At 46.6% G+C, this 18,672-nt stretch overlaps 1 protein-coding gene across 2 annotated transcripts in view; it reads left to right on the plus strand.

Annotated features, from left to right (window-relative positions):
• gria1a (glutamate receptor, ionotropic, AMPA 1a) overlaps positions 1–17,578 on the plus strand; it is a 68,458-nt gene extending 50,880 nt beyond the window's left edge. Inside the window, exons 12-16 of one of the 2 annotated variants that reach the window (XM_076041540.1) lie at positions 5,269–5,467; positions 6,837–7,084; positions 10,096–10,210; positions 14,333–14,467; positions 17,220–17,578. In XM_076041540.1, the coding sequence (XP_075897655.1) occupies positions 5,269–5,467; positions 6,837–7,084; positions 10,096–10,210; positions 14,333–14,467; positions 17,220–17,387 (865 nt within the window). In that variant the 3' untranslated portion in view covers positions 17,388–17,578. Of the gene's footprint in view, positions 1–5,268; positions 5,468–6,836; positions 7,085–10,095; positions 10,211–14,332; positions 14,626–17,219 lie in introns of both variants that reach the window. The other variant, XM_076041541.1, reaches the window with a different exon arrangement.
• The last annotated feature ends 1,094 nt before the right edge of the window (positions 17,579–18,672 follow it).

An 18,672-nucleotide genomic window follows, 5' to 3' on the forward strand; every position in this document is an offset into this window, starting at 1 on the left:
CTTTTTTTTTTTTTTTCAGTTGTCTTAGAATCACACAATAATTAAAGATCATTTCCTCTCACGTTTAAACCTCTGTAATTCCTAATCCATTGTAATGTGGCCATTACCGGCTCATTTTTTACACTTGCTAAAGTCATTAGTCATTGCTAATTACCATATCGAAATAGAGGAGGGCAGCCAGGGGAATTCTAATGAGAGTTTAGCACCGCAGCAGATTCCCGGGGAGTTGTGGGAGGAGATCGCACAGCGGCGGATGGAGATCTGGCTTCGACACGAGAGGGAGAGGTGTTCCAATTTCTTTCGCTGTCCGTCAAAGATAGCCGGCAGGAGTGGTGGTCTTCTCGGGTGTCGACGGCTAGTTGCAGGTGTTCGTGCGGAACAGATTCTGGTAGTGGAGGTTTTAGGCTGAGTCTTTGCAGCTAGCACCGTTTCGATATAGTCTCACAACACCCGCCAATGAGTGTGAACCCAAGTCAGTGCAGTGGGTGGGGGTGGTGGATTGACTGTGACTGATTTTAGAGTTTTCGCTGACGCACTTTGCTAACGTGCTGGCTAGCGTACTGATGTTACTCATAGATCCAGACTATCCAGACTAATTAACACACTGCTGTCAACCTACTGCTGATCAACAGAGCCATCAAATAACCGGGAACCTTTAAACCAGAAACCATCGTATTCATGTAAAAGATCTGAAAAGCCTGTGTTGGTTTAGTCAACGGATACAATGAATCTTAACAGCAGCATCCTCTTCAACACGTTTGCTCTGTTTTGTGAAATGCATCCGGACATCGCTGCCTGAAACGATGCACCTGAGGAAACCATGACTGCACGTTTCATGTTTTTCCAAGTTGACCTTCCTTCCGTTTTGTGTCCTTGTAAACTGGTCAGGATGGTTGTAGACCCACAACTGCCGTCTAGTTTGAGGATGTCTGAGGAACCCATGGGGTCCACTTCTAATGACATGAATGTCTGGGAAAACAAAACCACTCATTGATCTGATCTCAGATAAGTGAATGCAATTCTCTGAGTTGTTGGAGACGCCCTGAGGGAAAGAAAAAAAAATCAGCTGCCCTCTCTCTATTACTGTTCACACTTTGCTTTCCAACTGGCAGTGGAGAGCAGTTGAGCGAATGAAGCGCCGTCGCCCACACTGCATTTCCTGTGTTGCTGTCGTCAGCGATGCACTACTTGCCCGTTTTCCTTTCCGTAAAGTGTCCTTCGATCAAAAGGCTTAGAGTTTATCACGCTCAAGATCCTACGTCTATAGAAGCAGCAATTGTTTGCTACACATATTTGTTAAAAAAAAAAAAAATCAAGGGGGATGAAAATGTGTTTGTTTTTTTTGCTGCAGAGATGTGCAGCTTTATCGCAGGGCTGCAGGCTGCACACTCAGGCTGCCTGCGCTGCCCCCGTTCCAATTCCTTTCTCTCCTAATGCAATAAAACCAGGCAGAGTGAATAATTGATTAATCATTGCCTTAACGAGACTATTGAATTGAACAAGACGACTGGAGATCGCAGCGCTGCCTGGAACATTTCCTTTACTGTAATCAGACAGCTTCGGCGGATGTTCCGCGAGCCGCGCGGTAATGTATGACGAGTGGAGGAAAAGAGGGTGTGTATGTGTGTGTGTGTGTGTGTGTGTATGTGTGTGTATGGGAATGGGGATGCAGGGGTAGTTGGAGGAGGAGGGTTCAAAAGGAAACACACACAGAAAAACGGCTGTGTGTTTGCCAGTCGCTCTGCACAACTTAGGCTGGAGGACTGCAGCAGGAGAAGCAGCAGCAGACACCCACACAGCACAACAGACATCTCACACTCACACATGCAGCAAATGGTGACCTGGTTATTCTGCTCTTCTCTTTTTTGACAAACCTACAATCACATTTTGTCGTTCTTGGAAAACAACGAGCACGTGCTTGCTGGCATTTCGATGTGCGTCTGTGTGCTCTCGCCCATTTGAATGCGCTGATGTCAGTACCTCAGTACAAGCCAGTGTTGTTTGAGCCCCCCCCGAAATAAACCTCACCCCCCCCCCACCCCCACCCCAAATGATGTTAGCCTCCTGTTCTCCTCCCTAATGTCTGATGACAAAAGCCTTTATTCAACAGTTTGGCCTCTCAAACTTCTGCGCGGCCTTCGTGTCGCATGATGCTGCTGATGTCATGTTGTTGTCATTCGCCATCAGCTGAACTGCGTCGGTTTGGATTCGAGAGTAACATCTGCGTCACATGACACTCCCGATGATGACTGAAGGAAGTTTGACAGATGGAACTGTGAAGGTGAAAGATTGAAAAAAGAAACACGGCCTTGACTCATGGTGTCGGATAGGGGATAAAGGTCTCGTGTGGAAGATCTAGTGACATCTAGTGGTGAGAAAGCATATTGCAACATCAGCACCTGTGAATTTATGTGTTTAGTTTTTCCCTTGACTGTCTTGTTACTTCACATTCAAGCATCAAAACGTGAATTGCAATCAGGTCGCTAGATTGAATGGTATCAATTCGAAGCTGTTTTCCTCTCACCAGTAATTAAAATATAGGGAAGTGCCTTCCCGACGTGAATCCCAGTTGTCTGGTGTCGCCCTTGGTCTTTCTTATAGCAGCAGATCCTGATTCCTGATACTCTGTTGGCGATGCTTCTCTTGCTCTCGCAAACACGTGAATATTATCGGTACATTTTCAATAACCGAAGACACACTTTCGATTCCAGTAGGCCCCTGTAAGCTCACGCAGTGGGCCTCTGAAGGCAGTGAGAGAGCCTGGGATGCGGAGGGAATGAATCGGTGAAGAAAAAGCAAGGAGAGGAAGAGGAGAGGAGGAAATGAGGGGGAAAGGAACAATTGAGGGAGAAGGATGAGACAGCTGTTTACTGCCATCTCTGGAGGCCACTAGCAGTCGGAGCGGAGGAGTTTGTCAGCCTCTGGTGGAACCATCCTGTTTGCTTTTCATCACTGCCACGTCTTCCTCCGCCGCCCCCCCACCACCGCCGCCACACTATCTCGTTTTCGCCCTTTTCCACCTCACATTTCCGCGCGGCCTGGTTCTCCCCCTAATCTTCGGGTACTTTTGGTTGTAAACAAGAGGAGTGGGAAGTTATCAGGATTGATAAATTGCACTCTTGCCAAGGAATCCTAATTAGCTGCTTTCCAGAGCCACACGCACCAGCTTGGTGTCGGGCCAGGAGAATAATTGTTTTGTTTGGAAGGAGCCCAACCTCGCGGCTGATAAGTTGGCTTTTAGCCCTGGCACAACAGCAACTGCTAAGTTTTTGGGATTTACGATTTCCTTTTTTCGCAAAAAAAAAAATTAAAGTAGAAAATGTATCACTGTTTACAAGTGCAGAGTATCTGCAGGTAGTTTATTGTTGTGTTCTTTCCATGACTTCTTCACTGTTACTATACTTTTTTTTTTTTCAACCCTTACTTTCACCAAACGGTTTTGTTGAGGTGCTGGCAGTTGCTGCTGATGCTCTTTTCAGGTCACTATATTAGATCACTATTATTGTTTGACAAACAACAATCATCCAAAGTTAAAAAAAAAAGTTTGCAAATTGTTTGAATTTATCTGTTGCATCCATCCTGTAAAGAGCCCATGGAAAGTGTTTTTGAATGATTTTCAGCTGTAGCTGTTGTTTACAACTGGTTACAGCTTTTCTTCTTCTTCTTCTCCTTCTTCTTCTTCTTGCTGCTCTTCTTTTGTGGTTTTCCCAGCTCATTGCCTCTTGATCTGCAATGGAAGTTGAGTGTTTATAAATACATGAAATATTAAGAGCAATAATGGTAACCCCTGACAGACGGGGGCGCTACGTTTCGGAGCGGGAACCTGAGCGATCCACCTGATTCGGAGACAAAGGTGCTGTTGGTGCCTTTTCAAGCCCACACTAACTCATAGTGGTTTCTCTGCCTGTGACTGTAGCAGAGCTGAAGACTCGCTGGTGGTTTATTCCGCTGCGATGCTAAAAAAAAAAAAAAAAAAAAAAAAAAAATGCGTTGAGGTATTTAGAGAAAGCGTGTTGTTTTCTTGCACCGCGGCGAGAGAAGCTTAACCTTCACCAAGTCCTTTTGAACGATGATCAGTGAACAAGTCAAAACACACTCACACACACACACACACTTATAAAGACACACAAGCGCGCACATCTCGCAGGCAGCTCCACCACCACCACCACCACCCCCACCACCAGCAGCACCACCAAACAGAACAGCTTTTCAAAGGCTCTCACATCCATTCTGCGGCTGCTCTTTCATCATCCGCACGTCATCGCAAAAGCATCTTAAATGATTACGTTTTAGCTCCTCGCTTTTTCTTTTTTTCTGCGTTTTGTTTTTTTTTTTCGTTTCCCGCACGCTTAATCTCGCCTTCACGCTCTCCCTCCAGTGGTTCGGCGGCGCAAAGGTGAATCATGAGAAGCACCCCCCCCTCCCCCCCTTTTTTTTTTTTTGTTTCAGATTTGTGTCATTCTTGTAGTGCATAAGCCGCGTGGAGCGCCGAGCGCCTCCACGCTTGTCAAGGGCCCGATGCGTAAGGCGACATGATTTCAGCTGTTGCTGCTCAAGCTGCCATGTCTGCGAGGTGAAGAGACTAAGAGCTGAAGTGGTGGGGGGGGGGAAGAAAGCCCCAGAGGGGAATTTTTTTGCTTGAAAACATGGATTTATTATTATAATTTTTATTTGTGTGATTAGAGCAGCGGCGGTGGCCGAGGGTTCTCCTCTATTAATCCCCCCCCCCCCGCAATTAACGTTCCATGAAACGTATTGGCAAGTGTCTTGGAGTGAGATTAATTTGGCAGGCAGGAATCTGAGAGACGGAGAGAGAGAGAGAGAGAGAGAGAGAGAGAGAGAGAGAGAGCCTTTGTGGAAGTGGTTATCTTCCCTTAGCACATTGGGGTTGCGGCTATAAGCTGTGCCGAGCGCGGCGGCGGCGGCTGACGAGGACTGCGTGTGCGGAGGGAGTGTGATGCAATGTAGGTCATTTGGAAGGTGTGAAAAATCACAAGGTTTTCAGATCGCTGTTCTCGATTGTGCGCGGAATCAGCCAAGGGATGGAGGAAGGGGGAGGGAGATGGAGGGAGGGCGGGAGGAGGGGAGAGGAGGGGAGGGGAGGGGAGGGGTGGTGATGCTGCCTGTTTTCCCCCCAAACAAGATGGAATTTAACTGCTGCTGCCATCACGGGGGGGGATCATCTGCACAGCCTGTTTGTTGAGGTTGATGACCGCGCGTTTATCCATTTATCTTTACGTGTGTTCCTTCTTTTTGTTTTTTTGTTAGCTCGCTATCCGGCCGCATCGTCGGAGGCGTCTGGTGGTTCTTCACCCTCATCATCATCTCCTCCTACACTGCCAACCTGGCCGCCTTCCTGACGGTGGAGAGGATGGTGTCTCCTATAGAGAGCGCCGAGGACTTGGCCAAGCAGACGGAGATCGCCTATGGAACCCTGGACGCCGGCTCCACCAAGGAGTTCTTCCGGGTAAGTCGCGAAGATCGGCGACCTTGGTTGAGCAGTGACGACGTCAGACTTGGAGAGCTGCGTTTTTTTGTTTACAGGTTAAGGGTGGGGGGCCTGTGGAGGGCTGTGGGATCTGGTTTGGCAGCTGTGGTGCAGGGTGACGGGGAGCGAAGGGTTAAAATCAAAGCTGGAGTCAGTCAGGCTGCAGGCATGAATCATTTCCTCCTGGCCTGAATCCCTTCAAGGAGCTGTGTACTTAGCCACTCTAAAAAAATAAAAAAAAAAGAGAAATAAAAATAGAAGATATAAATAATAAGATTGATAGCTGCAGAGTACAAATGCATTAAAGGGCCACTGATTATGTTCCGTCTCTTTTCCTCTGTTTTCTAACCATTGTGAAGCCTTTCTGAGATGAATGTGAGGTCTGCCATTTACCTCGCACCCTTTCTCCTCTAGTCAGGGAAAAGTAACCCTTTGTGATGTCACACAGTCAGCCAGCTTCACTATATCCTCCACAGTGTTGGCGAGTAATCTATTACTAAGTAATTCACTACTGTAATTAAACTACTTTTGTTTAGTAACAGAGTAATGTAACGGGATTACTCTGGCAAAACTGGTAATTATATCATAAGTACTTTATCAAGTCACGATTCCATTACTTTTCTGAAATACTCTGCAGGCTACAAATGTCTTATTATCCACAAAAATATTTTCTGCAATTTCGAAAACAACAGAAAACAATGATGTCGCAGATTGATGATGCAGCCGTGCATGCGACGTCATTGATATGCGAAAGACGCACCAAAACAAGCCTGGCGGCGACGGCGGCAGAAGGAAAGGACAGCGATTGCATTTGTAGCAGGAAATACAAACATTATTTTTAGTTCATCTCATCTCAAATGAAAGAATATTGCAGTTCGTTGTGCAGGAAGCAAGACGTTCTCAACTGTTACTTTATCTTTTTTTAACTAAAGTAATTAATAATTGATTACTTATGAAACAAAGTAGTTAAAGTAGTAATTTGATTACTTTTTAAAGGAGTAATCAGCAGTTGGATTACTTTTGTGGCGTAATCCCAACAACATTGGTCCTCCAAGACCAACTCGTGGTCGCTCTGTTTGGACTTGGACTGGAAGCTGACACTAAGCTTCATTTTTAGCAGCAAGCGCTAACAGAGGATATCATTGAAGGGATGAAGAAATGTTTTTTTGAACATGTAATGTTGCCGGTCCACTGGATTCTAGGAGAAAAAATAAAAACCTGATTGTAGATATAATTTAGGACCTTTGATTGGGGAAATCCGAAGACATAGCTTCACATCACATCTAATGTCAAACCAAGGGAAATGAAGCAGCCATGGTGAACTGACTGTCTCTCTTTCGGGCGGCAGAGGTCGAAAATCGCCGTCTTCGAGAAGATGTGGTCCTACATGAAGTCGGCCGACCCGTCCGTGTTCGTCAAGACCACGGACGAGGGCGTGATGCGAGTCAGGAAGTCCAAGGGGAAGTACGCCTACCTGCTGGAGTCCACCATGAACGAGTACATAGAGCAGAGGAAGCCCTGCGACACTATGAAGGTGGGAGGGAACCTTGACTCCAAAGGTTATGGGATTGCCACGCCCAAGGGCTCCCCCCTCAGGTAAAACCCCGCCACTGCAGCAAGGCTGGATGAAAGCCAGCCGCCCACCCGGCGCTTCTACCAGATCTTCTGCATGCGCGTCACCACCACCCGCTGATTTGTTCCATCAGACTTGTCTTGTTTCACCATTTCGCTCCTTCCCTTATGGTGGAAGTCGACGATTCATTCACTGCATGCCACGTCTTTGTTGTTGTTAACAACAATGGCGAGTAAACAATGCCATTGAGACCATTCTCACATGACAAAGACCTTCATTTCCCTTCACTTTATCTCACTTCTGCCCCCCCCACCCCCATTCGCTTTCTTCCTTTCTTCGCTCTGCGTCTCGCCACAGCTCTTAAAACATCACACAGCTCCCACCCTTTCACAAGCCAAAGCCCATCTTTGTGTGTGTGCGTGCGCGGCTGCTTCACAGGCACGTGAGCGCCGAGCAGCGACGTTAAGTGGGAGCGTGGACGCTCCTTGAGTGCCACTCGTCTGGTTGTGCCGCTCGCTGCTCTTCTTGCTTCCTCAACCTTTCGTTTGGTTTGATGTATTTTGAAACGCAAGCAGCAGGAAAAAAAAAAAAAAAAAACTGAAAAACTAATGTAAATTTTAAAGCAACAGTTCCCACCTCGGCTGCAGCTCTCACCTGGAATGTGAAGTCAGCGAAGCTGCCGCGCACACATGTTAATTAATGCTATGCTAAATGATTTCTTCACGCTGGATGTGCTTTCCTGCCATTGCCGATGTTTTAAGAGCAGCAGCTGTCTATTTTTATCCGACGTTAACGCCTCAAACAAACTTCCCACTTCACCTGGATACACATGCAGAGAGAGAGAGAGAGAGAGAGGGAGAGAGAGACATCTGAAGCCTTTCATCCACCTCAGATTGGGCACGTTCATCTTAATTAAAGTCACCATATGGGCAGATTTCATTTTAAACCCGCTGGACTTTTTTTTTTTCTTTTTCAAGGGTTCCCACCTTGGTTCAAAGCCAGAGGTTCGACCCAGAGGGTCCATCCAAATTGAGACAAGTCGGGAAATTATTCTGCAGCCCAACTCACAATGTCAGATTGCACTTTTTTCTTTTTTTTTTTACAACGGGGGCAAGGAGTGGAAGTGGCGGAGATGACCTCATTATCTCTCCCTCTCTCTTTGTGCTAACCGTGTGCAGAGTGATTTATGTCACGAGTCTAATGGAGTTTCACTAACGCATTCATGGCAGGGAGCGTCGTGTCGGGAACGCCGGCGTTTGACCTGCAACTGATGGATGCCGCCGCTCCACTCGTTATTGTCGTTTAAAGCCGACGCCTGCTGAATTCAGAGAGTTGCGCTCAGTCGCACCTGCGCTGCATTGCCATGGCCTCGTGCTGCACTTTCAGCCAACGGCAAAAAAATAAACTTTAGGATTCCTTTTCTTCACTTCAGTGATAACATCTGAGGAACACTGTGTGAAAGTGAAATCTTAGAAGCCGCTGGTTGTGGTGGTGGACGCTTGGATCTCCGCCCGCACCGATGGGAGTTTAACAACAAAAGCTTTGCCATTAGTGCAAAACACACCATCATAGTCCGACAGAGAGTTTGTTGTATTTTTGGCTTGCACATTGGCATTTTGGTTGCTTTATAAGGCAAAAGCAACAATCAGTGATATGGACTAAGCAGTCCGAGACACTAAACCAACCGACTATTGAGAGTGAGTTAACAAATAATTGATCAAATTTCAAGTCAAAGTTTCTGTTGAAACAATTAAGCAATTTTTTTTTTGTATGCATAGCCAATTAAATTGTGACTAAGCCTTCAAATTTATCTTCTTCCCCGATTGAAAAACCATACTGTGCAGTGCAGGTCTGGTTGAAATCATCACTTTTACGTGAAAGAAAAATAACCCTCTTCTTTATTTCACAGGATGCACTGACCGCCTTTAACCTGCAATCTTTTTTTGACTCATTCTGTTGAACGTTCTAGTTGTTGTGCCTTCCCCGGAGATTTGTCACATCCCACCCTAACATTCACTCCAGTTGCCTCCTTGACATCAAACCTACTGACTTATATCAACCAGCCGCCGACCCACACAGGTCTCCGGATCATCCATGTTCACACACTTTGACTTCTTTCTGTCCGTCTGATGGCACCTGGCTGAGAAAGAAAGAATTCAGAGGTTTTACCAGCTCTCAGGATACTTCTGTGTTCCCTACAGCTGTGTCGTGCAAATTACGGTTGAGCATGAAGACTCTCCTGTTCTGCAGCAGCGGAAGGTAGAATATCAACAGGGGGGAAAAAAATTGGATTTTGGGGAGGACGTGGAGGCAATTTGTGGTGATCTGCTTCCTTTCGGCCAACTCTGATTGCGGTTTCTGCCTCCCTCTGGCTCGTGGATGGAGAGAGTCTTTGTCTTCAGCCTGTCAGCTATAGGAAATACACACACACTCTCACCAGAGAGAGAGGGAGAGAGAGAGAGCAAGCCTTTGAGGAGATGCTCGGGCTGCTGAGTCTCGGTCACATGGTTTCCTTTCGGCCTAGCCTCACTGCTAACCAGCCGACCTGAGCTGAGAGTTCAACTTGAACCTGGCCAACAAAAGAAAAACATCCAAAAACGGCCTTAAATGAATCAACACAGGCTCCTGTTGGCCCGCGATGCCTTTATGGGTCGAACATTGATAGCTCGGTTGCCATAGCGATCTGTATGCTGCCGCCACTGAAAGGAAATTACCATCCGCAGACGGCCTTCCGCATCCAAAGCATCTCCATTCATCGCGTCTGCTCTGCCTCCTCTCCGAGGCCCCTGCTTGGTAAAACCTGACTCTGCCCCCGAAATGGGCACCGCAGCATTCCAGCCCATCGCCAGAAACACACTTACTAACACTCGCGCATTCCAAATCCAGCCCTCCTGCGAAACACGCCAGTAGCAGCAGGAGTTTCCAATCATTCAGTCAGTTTCATGATCACCACCATACGACCAATATCTTTTATATCTGTGCCCTGTAGAGTGTCTTCCTCCTAATGGCTTATCATTCTCGCATTATTTTCAAGAAACCCAGTAAACCTGGCAGTGTTAAAACTGAACGAGCAGGGCCTCTTGGACAAATTGAAAAACAAGTGGTGGTACGACAAGGGAGAGTGCGGCAGCGGGGGCGGGGACTCCAAGGTCAGAGCCAGTTTGATAAACCCTGCGGGTTGCCGCCCACTCCCAGTCAGGAGTGGGTGGGGTCGGGGGGGGTAACCGGCAGTCCAGCGCTGCAGCTAGCACTCCGGCGACGCTAAATCTCCCCGTGGTTTGGCAAAAAAATAAACGGCAAGCCGGGGTTGATAATTGGGCCTGCGGTGAATGGATTAAAAAAAAATGATAATCTCATAAATTCTGTATGACCTCCCCTGTCTGGAGGGAAAAAAAGGACCAACTGTGGGTCTAATGAATCAGTCTGTAATTTCTTTGATGCTAATGCGTATCTACTTTGCGGTTTTATCGTGGCATTAGGTCACAGGGCCGCGTTGCGCAAGTGAGGTTACGCAGCGTGCCGGTTACCCAAAGTGATATAGTAATACACATCTACTGCCCTAGGAGCCAGCCAGACAAGCTAGATGGAGTATTAATGCATATCACTTTGCTGATGTTCTTAATGATGCTAGTGTGATCTAATTGTTTGTGTTGTTTTTGCGCGTGTGTGTGTGCGTGTGTGCGTATTTGGTGAGTTATTATTTGTTTTGGTTTGTTTTTTACCTATTGGCTCAAGCAATAATGTATGTTTGCATTTGCTGCTCTGTGTCTCTGAATGAATAACATAAAATAACATGGTACAATATGTTATTTATGTTATTTCCTTATGCTCGGAAGAATCCCAGTAAACCTAGCGGTGTTGAAACTCAATGAGCAAGCCGTCTTAGACAAACTGAAAAACAAATGGTGGTACGATAAAGGGGAGTGTGGCAGCAAGGACTCCGGAAGAAAGGTCAGTCTCCGAGCCAAGCCTGTCACCTTACAGCATATCCAAGCACAACCCCTGCCCTGATCCCAGACCAGCCCCAAATCCAGCCTCTCTTACGTTTAGCACACGGCCCGCTCCTCCTGTGGCTCCAGCAGCACTGCTGTATTGGCTCAAACATAAGACAACTCGGCAGCGGCACCTGCAGAACTGTACGACATAAAGTCATAAATGTTCACGTGAAGCAGCAGAGAGCTCAAACCAAGTCAAACTCTGCAGTCTTTATTGAAATCATCACTTTTGCACAGAATTTAAAAGTTTTAAACTAAAAACAAGACCTCAGTCATTTGCTGAGCTGCGGTGTTAAAGCCTGTAAACATTGGCTGAACGCAACCCAGCCAAAAACTAGCTGTATCTTAAAATAATGCATTTAATACAGATCTGGATTTTCTTGCTTTAAGGCTACCAAACAAAAACAAGGAATAATGGCGAGGTAAAACTTGACAATAAGCCTAATTCATGTCAAACATATTTAATGCCAAAAACCGCTGTTCAGAACACTGGGATGTCCAGAGAAAAGATTGCCTTATATTCGGGCCAGTACTCGAGTGATGCTCAAATGTCTATTTGTTCCCGTGACTGAGATTGTGTTGTCAGACTTTCTTTTTATTTTATTTTTTTTTACCAACACGTACAGTCATAATTATTTTTATTGTAGAGGCCTGCAGTGGTTTGTTATACATACAAAGCATAAACAGGAAGTAGACCTCTGACAGTGCTAAATATACTATAGAGTAACATCAAGACTGACTCCAGCTCTCCCTGGCAGCCTCGGTAGATCTGCTTAAAACAGCAGCTGTCTCTTTAATCCTGTCCTTGCCCTTGTCCAGTACCTCCCTTCCTTCCCCTTTCCCACATTGAGTCTTTTGTGTCAAGCTGCGTATCAATTTAATTCAAGGGTTCTTGACCTCACTAGAGAATAATAGCATTGGGATCTGAGGGCGAAAAGTGCCTTTTGTAATATGTTAGTTTATACAAAGAGCTACACAGTTGATGAACACAGTCGGTGTTAATGAAGCTAATTTACTTTTTTGCATAGACCTGAAAAAATACTGAAAACTTTAATGTCTCTTATGAATTAGCTTTAGCCTAGCCTAATTATTAATCTTGCGGTAACCCATTCTGTTGTAAGGGTGAGGTCCCAGAATAAAGCATGTTGGTTGGTTGAATGTTGGTGCTTAAAACTATGAACAAAAACAAACACATATCTTGCTATACTTTGGCTTAAGTACTAATATATTTTAGCAAGTAGCCATAAACACGTGGTAAGCAAATGAACGTCACCCTGTGCTAATGAACCAGGGCTAAGCGTGAGCTCCACTGCCAACAGAGGCATGATCAAGTGTGAAGCACTGCTGTGTAGCCAGAGATCCCCGTGTGACATGAATCTCTTCTTCGTGTCCCCACAAAAAAAGATGCAGTGATGTAGCGTCCTCATTAAACCCACTAGTTCAAAGACAGCCTTAAGGTTTTATTACATTAGGGGCTATAAATAGACATAAATGTAAATCGATGCCACTGTGATAGAGACTAATGACCCACTGTATAAACCAATGTTGAACTAAAGACTTGTTTGTGCCGTTGCTGCATGAATGCATGAGCTGTGGGATGTCGTTGCCCTTTATTTGTGTAGTGCTCTGTGTGGGTGTGTGCGTGCGTGTGTTAGCATTGATGTCGATGGTGTGGTAACGCTGCCCGGATGACTAGTTTAAAACTTGAACTTTTGTTTTGGTCTACCTGTTAGACGTAAAGACTTTGTGTTTATCTGTCTGGCTGTCTGGTTGTCTTTCTGTCTGAGTGAGGACTTCACAAAGTCATCAACGTACACACCACACACACTGACGCGCGTATAGGAGACAAGTGAGTCTCTGCGAAAATAATCCAATGCAATAATGAATGCATACAGAATGAATGTGATTAGTGCAGTTCACCTATAAGAGTGTCAGCGATAATGAAAAGTTGATGGCTTGGAAAATGAGAGAAGAGGATGCAGAGGACAGGGTTCGGTAGAAGCAGAGGCTTGGTGACCCCTGGAGGAAGCAGCCCACAAGAAGTAGTTTTGCTTGCATCTGTACTTTGACTTTATATCGTCCATAACTACATAACTAGACTCTGCGAGAGCAGATGGATGCAGTGCGTTTCGGGGGAAAGGCCTTGAGAATGGAATAAATCACCGCGAAAGCACGCAGACCCCCTGCCTGTCCGAGATTAAAACGTCTGATCACCGCCCGCCACCGCGAGCGCACAGCCAGAAATAGTGCGACTGTGGATGGAAACGTCGCCGCGAAAGTGCTTTATTTTTATTTTTTTTTGCCCCTGCGCCGACGGAAATACGATCCACACGACGGTGTCGATTTTCACCAGACGCAGTCGGAGAGGATCCGTTTGCAATTAATATGCACCGGTAGGATTTGACTAATGGCTTTCCAAACACCCGCTGCACTTCCTGTTTCTTCACAAGCTCGGGGTGCGGGGCCGGGCGGGAGAAATACGCCGCGCGACAAAAGCGATTTGTCATGCGACATTTCATCAATCAGCGTGTGAGGACGTGCCAAAGAGGTTGCGCGAGCGGTCCCGTGGGAGGCCAATAATTGTGACAGCTAATGTTTTACGGCATCCATAAGGCCCCTCTAATGGAGCGCAAATGTTTGTTGAGTCGTCAACGTCGCGACGGAATTGATAGCGTGCGAGAATGGAGAACAGTTTCACGAGTGGAGAAACAGGCGTCATCTTTTATGGAGTGTTGAGAACTATAAACTACAAAATAAACTCGGGACTGAGGGTTTGTAGTAGTCCGTACTTGTAACAATGCGGCAGAAACAAACAAGGCAGCATTGATGCGATGCTTTCAGTTAGCTGAGGCTAAATTAGCTAAATTAGCTAATTCGTTCTTTTAAAAAAAGATTTCTACACCCATTGAGTTCTTATTTTAAGTTTTGTCTGCAGTTGACGTGTGTTGCCAGTGTGATTGTGTGCAAGTTTGAGCGCGAGCATCGATTTATTCATTTATTTAATTTCCATTTTCAAAAGTGTTGCTGAAGAACTGGCTCATGTTCGGCTTCCCGTGGGTGAAACTCGCGTCTCTCTGTCTGTCCGTCCGTCCGTCTGTCTGTCCGCCTGTCTGTCTGTCTGTCTGTCTGTCTGTCTGTCTGTCTGTCTCTGCGTGAGCTTGTCTAGCTGTCTGATTTGCTCTCGTCAATCCTTAACCCGCTTCACTGATTGGTCCTGCTCTGCCCTCTCCCCACCTCACCGAACCCCCACCCCCCCACCCCGACCCCCCCCTCCAGGACAAGACCAGCGCGCTGAGCCTCAGCAATGTGGCGGGAGTCTTCTACATCCTGATTGGTGGCCTGGGCCTGGCCATGCTGGTGGCGCTGGTGGAGTTCTGCTACAAGTCGCGGACCGAGTCGCGCCGAATGAAGGTGTCCACCGCGCGGGCCGCTGCCGCCACAGCCGCTCAGGCCTTTCACTGCTCAACCTTAGACAGTGGTGCTAGCGCCCCCTACACAGAGCTGCAGAGCTACGGCCTGTACGCCAACAACACTGTTAAGATATAAGGGGCAGAGAGCACAGCCACGGGGTAGGAAACGCTGCCACCAGAACCACTGTGATGATGATGATGATGATGATGATGATGATGATGCTGATGATGATGCTGATGATGATGATGATGATGCTTCTGCTGCTGCTGCTGCTGCTGATGATGATGACATCTGCCTCCTCACCCCTCCCCTCCACCGCAGTGCCAACGCTCTCCTGTGCCTCTCTCTCTCTCTGCCTGTGCCGCTCCGTCTTCACGTCGCTGAGCTCCCAGCAGTGTTGTGGCATCACCTGATTCTGAAATTGCCCTTATGCCTGTTATTTATTCACATCCTGGCTAGTTTTTGCACATTTTTAGCATTGCAGTTGACTTTAGATCCTCACGGGAGGACATCAGGTTCACACACTGATTTTTACAAAAGGCCAACTGTGTTTTTATTATTAGTAGTAGTAGTAGTAGTAGTAGCAGTAGTATTTATTTTAAAAATATTATCATTATTTTGATTAGTATTAATTAATTATTTTTAATTATTATTACAACTTTTATTTTGTCTATGTTTAACACTGTTATTATTTACAGTGTCAGTCAGTGGTAACATAGAAATGTAGGCTCACACAAAAATAAAACAAACAACACTTTTTTTACGCCTCTCTGCACTCACGCTGGCAACACTCAGTCATTACAATAATTCAGCAGGAAGCGCTCGCAGTGGAAGCGTTTGGCGCCGCAGCGCAGGTATAAAGGCAATTTGAATCACAGTGGTGCATCTATCCCCCCCCCCCCCCCCTCGCTCCTTCTCCTCTGTTTCGCTGACTGTCTCGCCAACAGCAGGGCCCATTGTGGTGAACTTCCTTTCTATGTTATACCATGAGGCAGGCCCCCCTCGCAGATCACATGTGTCTCCATCTCTGCTTTATTTTACCTGGACGAGTCTTTTTACCTGGAATTGTTGTGTTTCCAGGAAAGGTTGGGGGGGGGGCGGGGGGGGGAGCACTTTTTACTTTCTCTCTTTTTTTTCACTTGCGTTCCTTCCCAGCGCAATTTCTTAGCTGTTTATCTTCCGCTTTGTGAATCAATTTTCGACCCCCGCGACATCAAAGCCCCTGTGTTCGCCAACGTACCCGTCGCGGAGAGATTGGAAGCAAAGGAAAAAGGGATGAAGCCGGCCCAGATAAGGAGGGATCTTCAACATCCGTCTCTTTTGTTTAATCAGCCCCGTGAAGTGGCACCTGATCAGTATGCTGATGAGAATGGTGCCGAGCCTATTAGTCCACTGGCGCCTTTATGCTGTTTGGCTTGAAAGAAGCTGCAACGGCGTTCCAATTAGAGGCCGGAGTAAATCTCCCGTCCCCGCGCGGCGCTCACTAGTTGCTCCTGATCCACTCTCTTTGCCCAATTTAATCAGCTACAGAAAAGGGAATGCGCACACACCCACACGCGCACACGTACACACCTATGTAGATCACACATCATTAGGTCAACTTTCAGTCCCAGTGGCTTTTTTTTCCAGCCACGGAGTGGAGAATGAAGCCATTAAATCGACGAGTGAAGCCTCGGCTCCCAATCTAACCAGCCAGACCTCCTCCTGCCCCTCCTTCTACAAATTAGGACACGGATGCACATCGGCTAGTTCAGCGCTTCACCTCGCGTAAACACCCCGCGGGCTCCGAGAGAGCGCTTCGAAACCAAATCAGCTACGGTGTGTTCCAAAGTGTATACCATCACAGTACCGCACATTGTATACAGTCTGGCGCGCTAATCTTAACACGCTAGCGTTTAGTCTTTGGTTTTTTTCTTCTGCCACCATCAAATGGCAAATCCCGACAGACAGACAACCAAATTTACTGCGGCAAGAATGACCTTTTTGTCGTTGAGGTGTGCGAAAACCAAACGCACACCTCAACGTTAGTTCCGGCTGTATGTTAGCAAGCTGGCAGACGTTTGTAGCTAGCAGCTAGCAGACATAAAAAAAGGTTCCACCGTAGCGGTGGGTAGTTCGAAAACACGTCCTCTCACGCGCTCATTGTTCCACATTCAACTTTATATTTGTGCTGTTTTGATGCAAATGTGCAAATACCTGACTTGTTTTGTTCCCCCCCCGGTTCTTCTCTGTTAGCACTCACTGCACCCTAACGCACTAGAATCATCAAGTGTTTAGTGTAGAAGTATGCAATTTGGAACACACAAATACATACAGAAATGTGTGCACTATTGCACATAAAAATAAATATAATCTGTATCTATTTCTTTCCTGTTGGATTAGTAAAGAGCAGGTGCAATTAATAGATAACGCATCTCAAAAGAATTCAGACATTTTATTTGTTTTGACGCAATAAAAGACAGGTACAAATATTTTCTTATGATTATATTTGCAGCAGTTTATTTTAAACTGACACATTTAACTGTTAATGTACATGCATTTCATCTAAAAAAAAAAAAAAAAAAGATAAAATAAAATAAAACCCCCAGAAAGGTTTCAAAACAGTCTTGCAAATCTTCAGAAGCTGGAGGGAAAAGATTGACGTAGGTCATAAAAAGAAAAGAGCACATTTGTAGCTCTGACTGTTGCCTTGGTGACCAGCAGGTGCGCTGACTTATCGCTGCGTGTTTCTCCCCCCCACCCCCCCCAACAGCAATCCATCAACGACGCCATGCGCTGCTCCACCCTGACCAGGATGAGCGGTAACGGGAGCGGTGGCGAGAACGGGCGAATCCTCACCCACGACTTCCCCAAGACCGTTCAGACGCTGCCCTGCATGAGCCACACCGCCAGCATGGGACTGGGCGCCTCCGGCATGTGATCATCTGGCGACCGTGCTGGCGGCGAGGAATACAGGCAGGGTGGGGCAGAAGAAGAGCACAAGACTCACAAAAAAAGAAAAAAGAAAAACAGAATCATCAATCAACTAAAAACATGGCTGTCCGGTTTGGCCCAACTAAAGTGTTGCCCCTCCCACACCAGAATAAGACTGAAACTACTGCCAAAGTGCACTCTTTGAAAAAAAATAAATAATAACTCCTCTCAAAAAATCTTAATTTTCTTTTCTTTTCTTTTCTTTTTTTTTTTTAAGAAATGGATGTTTGGAAAAAGACTTGTGGCGGGAAAAAAAACAAACAAGCTAACAAATGGGAGAATCGTGCTGCAATAACGAAGCCGTCAGCGGAGGGGGGGGGGGGGGGGGGGGCGTGTTTTTGAATTTTCTACCGTGCTCGTTGACGTGGGAACAGAAAAAAAGCAAAACTCTCTCCTTCAGTGTGACATCCGCGCCGTGCCATCTAAATGGAGCTGTCGATGTTAGTTTTGCGTGTGCAATAGCTCCGCCTCCACCGCTGACCTTGTACAACCTGCTGACGGCCGACGGAACCTTGTCTTTTGCACAGATGCGGTGGCGGAGGAGGAGGAGGAGGAGAAGGAGGAAGGACGATGGCGCTGGAGACTTTTGTGACAATTTGACATTGTTTGATCGCATTCCTCCCTGTCGCTCTCTGTTTCCAACGCTCGAAAAAGGGACAACGTGCTCCGTGTAGCGTAGCGCCAGTTTTTACGAAAGAGGTTTTACACACCTGTTTACACGTGTTTTGAAAAAAAAAAAAAAAAAAAAGCTGCCAAAAGGAGCTTTTAAGCTCCGCCCATGCTCAGCTGAGAGGTTGATGCCGTCCGGAATCAGCTGTTGCAGAACAGGCTCCAACACACACGCGCACACACACACAGTACATTGCTGCTACATCCCCCGTTTAACACTTACATGCCTTGTCAAGACATTGCACAGTCACACACGCACATATTACACACTGAAACAGTTTTGGTTGGAATTTTTTTCCTGGGGTTCCGACGTTCCGACAAATAAAGGTCTCCGTCAGTCAGTCAGTAACTCACTAATGTAACCTAAGTGGTTAGTGGTACTCACGCTGTCCTCGTAGTCTATTGAGAGCTGATACACCTCCAGTTGAGGGCTCCAAACAAGCTGCTCTTGGCTAATTTACAGACGAGTCTTCGAGCTCAGAGAGCGGGGGACTTGTCCGTGACGGTCAACGCTCGGATCTTCCTTTGGGCTCACGTCAAGCGGTGAGAATTCAGAGTGGCAG

The sequence above is a fragment of the Nelusetta ayraudi genome, unplaced genomic scaffold, assembly GCF_046127955.1.
Source record: "Nelusetta ayraudi isolate G7.1 ecotype Tasmania unplaced genomic scaffold, CSIRO-AGI_Nayr_v1 ptg000068l, whole genome shotgun sequence".
NCBI classification, from domain to species: domain Eukaryota; kingdom Metazoa; phylum Chordata; class Actinopteri; order Tetraodontiformes; family Monacanthidae; genus Nelusetta; species Nelusetta ayraudi.